We start from the raw sequence: 9,792 nt of genomic DNA, 5'->3' as shown, positions 1-9,792 counted from the left end.
TAGGCTTAGAGGTAGCACAGCAAAGCGAGCTATATGTTCACTTTGTTTCTACCAACATACCAACAAAATCGCATTCTTGAAACGATCTCCGCGCAAAATTTATGCTACAGTTTCTTCACAAATGTCATGTTTGGGAAGGTCAATGCCAGCTAGTTCCACCCACGTCACCACATCAAGCAGGCTATCCAGTCGTGGACATAACAAATTTGGAATCAATTTCGGCATAACAACTAACTTTAGAGCCGATATGACAAGGACAAAGCCAATAATTCGCCCAAAGAATTTCACTAGAAGCGATGCAGTTTCATCATCATTGCTATCGTAGCAACTGAGAATCTTGCGATCCGGACTGCTCTCCTACAAACTGTCAGCTCGGAGAAACACATGGATGATCGACACTGGCTTATTTGTTACATGACTCACAATTCCAAGCAATATCCTTAAGTAGGGTTTAGAGTACCGTTGGAGGGATCAAAACTAATTCCCGTTCAAGTCATTGCTAAAATTAGCTGAAGGTCACTCACCGCAAAGCACACGAGGAACGACTTTAATTCAAGCCACTCTACCGGACACGTCTATAAATGCTTCACGCTTCTAACTGGAACCACGTTTTGTATGTGCTGCTGTATTTGATTGCTTGAATTATCTCCTATAATTGAATGAGAAAAGTCACCTTCATGTAAGCATGATCGGACAAGAAATTTGTGTTTGCTCTCGTACGTTCAATAAATAAAATACGATACGATAAATGCACAACAGTGCTAAAAGGTCCCAGTTCAATAGCTTTAGATAATTAAGACTCCAGTCATGGAATTAGCTCTACGCATGACTGCCTTGCTCAAAAACTTCGTTCGCTTTCGAGCTCACAGTGCTCTCATTCTGCACTGCTTTTTTGCTTTGCGGCAAAAGTTGTGCATTTATTCAAACCTCTTGGTCATGAGCGCGCTGCTAAACAGAATGAATTTGTGTTCTTCCTGGTTCAATAAATTGAATAAATATCGAACAGCCACCGTAGGCAACCCGGTTTTCTAAATATAAAATGAGTTCAGTGCTTGTATCCATAAGTCGTGTCCAGCGAATAGGATAACTTAGCGAATATACTGATACAGACTGCTGCACAACCTCCAACATAATTGCATAGAACATGCTTTGCGAAATAATTACCGAGTTTGTCGAGAACAATTTATACTCATGGGTGTTCGTGGCTTTTATATGCTGCATCAAAATGGATCAGCACAACGGATGCGATTAATGTAATGTGTAATGAAGATTGATTCAATGATATTGTATCCAGTTCTTCTGCTAAACAGTGAACCAGAAAGACTTAAACCATTGAAGGCCGGTACGAACCAAAAGCATTATCAAGTTCTCTTCTCGTCTCGATTATGTCGTCAATCTGTTCAAGTCAGCGCATGACAAACTCCTTTAGAAATAGTTCTCTGTCAGCCGTGGAGACGCAGCAACTGATACAGCAAAACCGTTTCTGTGATAGCTTCGCAAATCTGATTCAAAACCACAATCCCGCTAGCTAGCAGCTTTACTTTTGCGTCTTTAACACTCTTCGATTCGTTTTGCACACGAGAGGTGTAGATTAAAGAGTAGTGCCACCCTATTTAACCAAGATTGTGCTTCGTGTTGTTCTAGTGATGTTCGTGTTGCTGCTGAAAAGATTGTCTGTCAAAATTGGCTTACTCTCTACATTTTTTGAGTATAAATGCATTACAATACTTTTTATGCGGCCTTAAAGCCCTACTGCTCTTGGCAATAGCTTTTCTATGGAAACTTGACAACTTTAGTTCCGGAGTGGGTAAGTGGTATGCTTTTGCCTTGCGTGGTAAATTTGTGGCTCACTATCAAGCTTCTCCCGATTCCAAATGCGAGTTCTGTATGGTTTTGTCAGGCAATAATTTTCAGTTGCAGGTGTACCCGACTGGCCGCCTTAAATAATTACAGGATACGCAGTTTGACCGCGCTGTCATCCATTCCTTAAAATTATTCTCGAACAAATAAATGGTGCTGTTACTAGTATAGTTTCGGAATGCGAATGCCGATATCAACTAACTGATGGTAAGGCTAAACATGACGTCTCTCATCGTTAACATAGCATATCTTTCAAACAGGTGCTAAGAAACGAATACAATCACCAACAATCTGCTTCAGATCACAACGTAAATATATCAAAAAATCACAGAAGCTGAAAGATATCTTCGTACCGCGAAAACTTGAGGGAATGACTGAAAATGTGCGCTCAGACGTAGCTGTAGACAACAGAGCACCATCCATTTCTTGATTTCACATGCCTTTGCAATCACGTTCGCAGCAAAGCTTTCGCGGCTGCTTTAGTAACCCAGGCTTCATAATATCATACTATTTCGCTGCAAACCTTAGTCATTAGGCGATTGATTGCATCGAACGGAAAGAATGCGGCATGGTCGCACAGTGTCATAATTAACGTTGCGTTAGGTTTGAAACCAAAAAAACTTCTATTTGATGTTGTTTGATACGTGTATGCAGCTAGTCAAGTGTTACCACAAGGTTCGACTTGTGCAAGATAAAGTATCACATGATTAGAACAGTGGCAATTATATTACTTCCAATTGTAGCGTCGAAAGACGAAGCACTTACGAAATCGGCTAGACTAGTACTTTGCCAGTATGTCGTCTGGAATATTATCATGCACTAGGCGACATTAAGTGGCAGCTACATCGGCAGGTAACTTCAAGCGAGCGACAGCAACGACAGAACTTATTGGGCATCTACACCAGACTGAGATAGTATAAACCGGCTGCTTGGCTACAACACAAACAAAAAGTATAGCACAATTGTCACTATCCAGATAGTCACGTAGAGTTTTGACATTTAGTATGTCACTTCCAAAAGCTTTCATCCATAGAAAAGGGCATATGTGCTAATGGGAAGTGAACCAGCAAAATTACTAAGGCGTCCAATTACTCCTTCCTTCATCTCAACCATGCAAAGTGAAAGGTAAAGTCGACACCTGTAGTGTATTAACAATGTTAGGTGAGGTTAATACAAGTACAAAGAGCTACTTATCGTACCAAAATGAGCAAGCTCGTACGTTAATACAAACAACATCAAAGCGAATAATTTTTGTTGAATGCAGATCATTTGGGTCTCCAGCACAAAAGCAACCTGATACAATGGACTGAGCTCAAACTTGCGCTTGAAAATATGACTCATTACGAAAAATGATCCTACTTCCAATAAAGCAAACAGCAAGATGTTCATGACAGAATTTTGGTTCCATTTACCAGCACCACCAGGATAGTAAGCAACATTTGGAAGCAGCTCAAGTATGGACTTGTATAAGACATAGACCATCGGAACAAAGCATTCAATATACTCCACTAAAGCCACATACTCGCAATGAAATAAAAGTTGTAGTCCTTGTAAGACAAGTTTTTCTGATTGTTCACTCATTCTTGTATCGGCATCTCCACATTCTGATGTAGTCTGATTAGCAGTGTCAGTCGATAGCATTGTTGTTACATGTATAGCACTTGGTCCTGATGGTAGCACTGAAGATTGACGAAGAAAACGAAGCATGATCGTGCTTTGGTGACGAACGATTGCTCTGTTAGATTCAGTTTTGTGACAGTACGAACCCGATGCTGCAAGGGTCTGGAGCTGCTGAAATCGATCGTCCGGAAGAGGATGTGGAAGACATGACTCTAATCGCACTCCGTGCAATACGGTAATGTTATTCGCACCTGGATTTCGCGTTACCTCAAGAATCACTGCTGATAAATTTGGCCTTCGTAATGATATATTTAATCGACGAATGCTCGCTGTCGAATATCTACGATCCAGCAATGCCACCAAAATATTTGCGTTAGTCTGAAGCTCGTGGAACTCGAGTAGCGTCTGTCCAATATCTGCAATAATGAAAAGGGCAGATACATAGATGGATGAAGAGCTTGACATGCAAACAGAAATAAAAAGAGAGCCAAAAAGATCAGCCATAAAGCTCACGCTTTGCGAAATCAAATCTTCAAGATCGCGCGTGGCATTGACAATATAATATCTTGCACCGAATTTCCACATTAACAGCATTACGACTGTAAAACCTTGGTATGATGACGGCACCAAATCTTTAAACGCTTTGAATAATGGAAATAAACCCGCAACGGTCACACAAGCAGAAGAATATCGTTGGTAACGCCGAAGATATGGCCAACAAGGAGAGTTTCTTAAAAACGGTGTCTTGCCCAACACGAGCAAGACTGCTATCGAAACATAGAATCCGGACATCATACCTGCGAGAGGTATAACAAAAGGAATAGGAAAACCAATCACGCTGGATGCTGATATCAAAGTTGCCATTAACAGGACAGTAATCAAGGTAACCATGATCAAGCATTGCATGGACGACATCTGCAAGACCGGGACAAATTTTGCAAATTCCAAAACGCCAACCCCACCCAATATAAACATTGTTAGAGTCATACGAATCCAGAATATCCAATTCGCGCTCCACCCTTCTGATACAGGGCGTAGCGGAAGGCAATCCAAAAGAACTGTCACCAGAACAGCAGGCAGCGGTGTCAACACACAAACGACAATCACGCGAGTGAAGGAGGTGGTTTTGCAGTAGTAATCAAAGCTTTCAAGACGCTCAACAGAATATGAGCCTTGACGACCTACTTGGATGCTGTTCCATCGTTGTTCTATGCGAGTAAATATCAACACGTTCGAGCTGTTCATTCTAGAGAGCGTATGACTGATAAGAACAAGCAGCGATTCCTATTTGTGGTAGGCATTACGAAGCCGTTATATCTATTTGGACACATATTTTCCGAAGCCCTCGAAAGATATTTTATGAGCAGTCTTCGAATACAGAGAACGTGTGTGCTCACTCCAGTATACGACTTTAGTGCAATTTTTGTATCTGCCAATAGACTAGAACCATCTGTAGCGGCTTTGATGTAAAAAAGCATCCGAGAAGGAACGTCTTTAAGCGTCAAGTACATCACAGTCGCAAAATCCGTTTCTACCGATCTTGCGTGGTTAGTACGGTACCACGTCATCGTACCAACTAACGGCAATTACTGGTAAGTTTGATGCAAGTTCTACGAACGGTCAAGACATCTATGCCAGAAGTGAGAACAAAGCCTGAACATATCAAGCGGTGATGATACTTGGATTTTGTTATTACCAAATGTTAGGCATGTTGACCATGTACGTGTAGAAATGACTAGTTAGATACACTCACTTCTCCCCTACCAACGCAACTTTAATCAAAATAAACACTTCATGGACGAACTGCCCATGCACTTTCGATTCAGCGGAGGCATTTGGAACTGGCTGGCGCGCTTTTGAAACCAAAACTTTTGATTTCCCGCCGTGTATTTGACAGTAGTAAAGTACAAAGAGCATATGATCGTGGTACCTCATCTTGCTTATTGTTGGTATAAATTTACGTGACTATCTAAACCTCGCGTTTTACCAATGCGACTTCGATAATTTCGAGCACACAAATGTGCGTTTTTTAATATAAGACTTATGGTGCACAGCTGAAGTCAAGTGGGGAAAATCGATGCATAAGTTGACACCGATGTCATCAATGATCTCTCACGATCAATATATGAAGAAAGTGTGTGCGCGAAGTTGCGGATGACGGGTAGCCAACAGGTGACTCGCTCTCGAGACAGGATGAGCAGTCACGCTCTTGCAATAATCAATTTAATTTAGACACTTCGTTTGCGCGGCATCATTATCTCTTCGATATTGTGTATGTTACAGAAAACCTGAATTTGCACTGCAGAAAACTGGATATGGTTCTAGGAACTCAGCTTACTCTTCTGCAAGCCCAAAATTCCAACCCAAATGTTCTCGCTGTGATAACGGCTCCAATCCGTCTGACCCCCTCACCGCGCTGGTGCTTAGCCGTTACACAACTTAAAGTGTGAGCCTGCTACTCACATTTAGAGCAAAACGAGTGCAAGTCGCTCGGTTAGTGCTTTTAGAAACCTTAGGAAGGTGATCAGTTCCCAGAAGTAACTTGCGCCTAGAATTGCAGCGGTTGGGGAAATCCGTGATTAAATTCGAGCACTTCAAGCTGGCGACCAAGTCGGCGAGTATCAGAACACTCGATGAGGGAACACACCGTCTTACCTGTCTTAAGGCTATTAAATTATTCAGGGAAGCGGACATTTGTCTAAAGTGTCGTCTAATGCTTGACTTTGCGTAGTAGAAAGCACTACGGGAACGCCGAGATAACATTTTATCTCTCAAATACTAGCTGATTGCAGCTTCGTTAGCTCTCATGAGACAACTTTTACAGTGACCGACCAAGAATCTGATACAGTGCAAAGTAAGTGCCAACCACTAGTAGCGACAAGCGTCCCTGACGCTTCTCTAATCGAGGTAAAGAACGAGAATGCGCCGCGTCGTATGCGGCCGCGGCACCAGGGCAACCTTGCCGATGTGGAACCTCAAACTCCCATGAGATTTGAAATTAACGATATGCATATCTTCATTAACTACTTGTAACAGTTTTGGTATATCCGCCAGCCTATTGATTATTGTTCATCAAATATTGCCGATGATAGTCTACCCCTCTCTCGCGTTGTGGGAGCATGATTTCTCTCTTCGAGAGAGTCGCGGGGTAGCTGTTCAATGAAGACGAGCAACTTATAAACACTCAAATCTTTTGATGATTGGTTGTTATCTTGACGTTCGCGACGTGCTTTGAGCTTTGCAAGGTTGAGCACGTTATTAAGCAATGCGGAAGTGATTTATCAACGATCGTGAAGTCAGTAAGACATTTTTCATTGAAGACCTCAACAACCTCATCGTGTGTTTCTTAAAACGCATTTGTCGCAAGGACCGGCCTTTATTCGCGATTGTTTGAGCGATTTGGTTAAGTATGCGAGAATGAACACTATGCTTCCGAAAGCGAGCACGTTAGTGCAAGGCAATGATTGCTCGTGGAGCGGTCATATCGCCAAAATAGGTTTGTACGACAGTATGGCCGCCATTAAAGTGTTAAATGTGTAATTGGGCAGGCTTTATAATCTTATGTATCTAAAAATCAATTAAAATTGTTACACTTTGATCAAGTACGACGTAATATTACCTCACGCAAGGTAAGAGGCGCCCGGCTAGTTTATGCATTAGTTTGGTATGGACGCCATTCTCCGTTTTGCTTTTATAAATCTTTCGTTTGTGGAAAGCATATCATTGCATATATTGACGGATAGATGATAATCTAGTGGATTTTCCGAATAAGCGAGCGACTAGAAATTTACCGCGGCACAAGAAATGACTCAATCGTTAGTAGTATCTTTGAATTGCGAGATGCAATATATTAGACCCCGGTTTGACGAATCGTCAATGATGGATGCGCGTCATTCCATAAGACCATTGCTTCGCCGAAATTACGATGACAATTGTTGAAGCTCGTAATTACGAAGACGATTGTTGAAGCTCGTGTTGGAGCTCTCGGTTTCTCGACATACGAAAGTTCAACTAAAACGTTGTCTCATGCACACAGCCGTAGCAATCAATTATCCTCCTTGATGTATTTTTCAGCGTCGGCATCTTATTCCTATGGACAATACCATGAACCACTAAGCCCCTGGGCTGGTTGCTCAATCCGACCAAATGGACGAAATGGGCGCATCGATTTCTCACGCTTGTGGGCATTTCCGACCAATTCTGAGTTTGTCCCACATACAATACCACGAACCATTTAGTCCCTGAGCTGGGTGCTGAATCCGACCAAATGGGCGCATGGATTCCCAAATATCGAACGCTTGTGGGCATTTTCGGCCAATTCTGAGCACCCACCACAATGGCTCTAAGGTTCATGGTGGCGTTTGTGGGAAGAAGTCGCCGAAATCGCAGAATTTATCAAGGAGATTTATTCAAAAGTTGCGGCACGGTGGAAAAATGAGCGTTTTAGTTTAGGGCTGAATCAATACACAGGCTACTTTTCACACCTGTGAGTGGCACACACCCGGGGTATGATCCTCATGGAGGAAATGTTTCACAAGATTTGGGGAAGATCGACTCGGGAGTATCATCCACACACAAAATGCACACTTGAAAATAGGGGAGCTATATAGATACCTAGTTACAGTAGAGGTTCTTGGATCGCTTTCGGTAAGATCGTGTGAGCCCAACCTCTGTGGATTTGTTGACACAAACTCTTAGAACGAAACTTCCTCTTTGCTAAGTGCACTGTAGCTCCGTTCCAGATACACAACAACAACAACAATCAAAGATTTTTTTCTGTCCGTAAATCTAATCAATCAGAAGTATCGTTCGTTTCAGTGTTCTTTTACCGTGCCGACATCGTCATCAAGACTTGCAAAACCGGATGTTGGCTTTGAGTTTCAAAGTGCTGAGATCAAACGACTCTCTCTGATCCAGCTTATACTTGACTGAGACCGATGGACCAATGAGTACTAAACCGATATAATGCCCGATAAGATTTTCCAGCGCTCAGGTGATAGTCTTTCAAATCTCTTCATCCGTGAATCGTAAGTTCTTGGATCATGCAGACGAAGCAGATCATTTTGTCAAAGTCATCGATTTGATATCTGAAGCAAATTGTCATACTTTGATACATACATCAACCAACTTTCTACTAAATATTGGCCTCAAGTCGAACTTCTAATTTAGTAGTTGCCAACCTGATTTCGCAATCAATGCATACTTCAATCAAGAGAAGGAATGATACTGTACGGCTTTAGTAAATTTCTTAACACCGACGAACAATAAATTGTCCGCCAAATGAGCGAGCATTCGTCAGTTCTGCCAGTGCATTAAGTCGACTTGAACTTTATAGACCGCCTGCGTAGTATTGACTCAGCTTATACTTCGGTACGTCATAGGCTCTTCATTCACCTCAGATCAGCTTGGTGCTAGCCTCGTATTTCAAGCATAATAATGGATGATAACAAAGCTAAAGATTGTCTTAAAGTATTATTCTTCCAAACTGGATCTTCCAAAATGCAGAAGCCGCAACCAAATCTGTTTGCTGTTGAGGGGCGAGTTAGGCTCTTCCGTACCGGGATCAGTTATACTACATCTCTTTTGCCAAAAAATCACCATTAGTCTTCCTTATGTTGAGATAATTCGATACGGCGTCTGCTTCGCGTCTGTCTGTTCGTCGTCATTTTTCTCGTCCTAACGCAAACACAGCCACGCTTCACCAGCGACTATTACGACGCCTCATGCACGGTGCAAAATCTAGAGTCATCAAGGTTATATTTTCTACCTAATTTTCATGATTCAAAAACACATGGAGTTTTTAAACCGTATGTCTATTTAGAGTTGGCGCTTGATCATTGCAAAGATCACTGCAGTAAAACCTGTCTAAATTAAACATATTGGGACTGGTGGACAGTGTTTAATTTAGAAAGGGTTTTAAATAAAAAAGGGTAACATACTTATCAATTCAGGTATGGTGGTCAACATGGGTCCATATGTTCTGTTCAATTTAGAAAGGGTTTTACATTAAACAGGTTTAGTTTAGACAGGTTCTACTGTAGCAGATAATAAATGCGGTTTTAGATCGAATGTAATGTATGTTAGAATAGCTCAAAATAAAGGCAGTATAACAGCTGAACTATAATAGATATTTTTATAATAAACAATTCTGATGGATACTCTTGGTCGATATGAGGCAAAGTTCATGTTAATAACGTGATTCACAGACGGTGCTACGATAGTCAAGTGTGGCACTAAAGTTCGGCTCTTACAAAATAACAAGAGTACCTTGAGTATCAATCCAATCGATCCGTCTATTGTGCACAAAGTTGG

At 41.7% G+C, this 9,792-nt stretch overlaps 3 protein-coding genes across 3 annotated transcripts; 1 reads left to right on the top strand and 2 right to left on the bottom strand.

Annotated features, from left to right (window-relative positions):
* Positions 1-289: 289 nt before the first annotated feature.
* PHALS_14509 (uncharacterized protein) lies at positions 290-1,073 on the top strand. The gene has a single exon (XM_036407469.1). It carries the CDS (start codon positions 808-810, stop codon positions 1,030-1,032), a length of 225 nt encoding a protein of 74 aa, XP_036263167.1. The 5' UTR covers positions 290-807; the 3' UTR covers positions 1,033-1,073.
* A 1,887-nt stretch (positions 1,074-2,960) lies between these two features.
* PHALS_11544 (uncharacterized protein) lies at positions 2,961-4,065 on the bottom strand (the record flags this gene model as incomplete). The annotated part of the gene is made up of 3 exons (XM_024726919.1): positions 2,961-2,998; positions 3,060-3,153; positions 3,220-4,065. The coding sequence occupies 3 exons, from the start codon at positions 4,063-4,065 to the stop codon at positions 2,961-2,963; spliced, it is 978 nt and encodes a 325-aa protein (XP_024577547.1).
* A 3,426-nt stretch (positions 4,066-7,491) lies between these two features.
* PHALS_11543 (uncharacterized protein) lies at positions 7,492-7,833 on the bottom strand (the record flags this gene model as incomplete). The annotated part of the gene is made up of 1 exon (XM_024726918.1): positions 7,492-7,833. One exon carries the CDS (start codon positions 7,831-7,833, stop codon positions 7,492-7,494), a length of 342 nt encoding a protein of 113 aa, XP_024577546.1.
* Positions 7,834-9,792: the final 1,959 nt, after the last annotated feature.

This window comes from Plasmopara halstedii, assembly GCF_900000015.1.
Source record: "Plasmopara halstedii genome assembly, contig: Scaffold_555, whole genome shotgun sequence".
NCBI classification, from domain to species: Eukaryota; Oomycota; class Peronosporomycetes; order Peronosporales; family Peronosporaceae; genus Plasmopara; species Plasmopara halstedii.
The sequence above is the reverse complement of the archived record's forward strand: the minus strand, read 5'-3'. Positions and strand labels throughout refer to the sequence as shown.

Bases quoted from the DNA above. Each gene is read 5' to 3' on its own strand.
- PHALS_14509 (XM_036407469.1), top strand. From the start codon at position 808: ATGGAATTAGCTCTACGCATGACTGCCTTGCTCAAAAACTTCGTTCGC.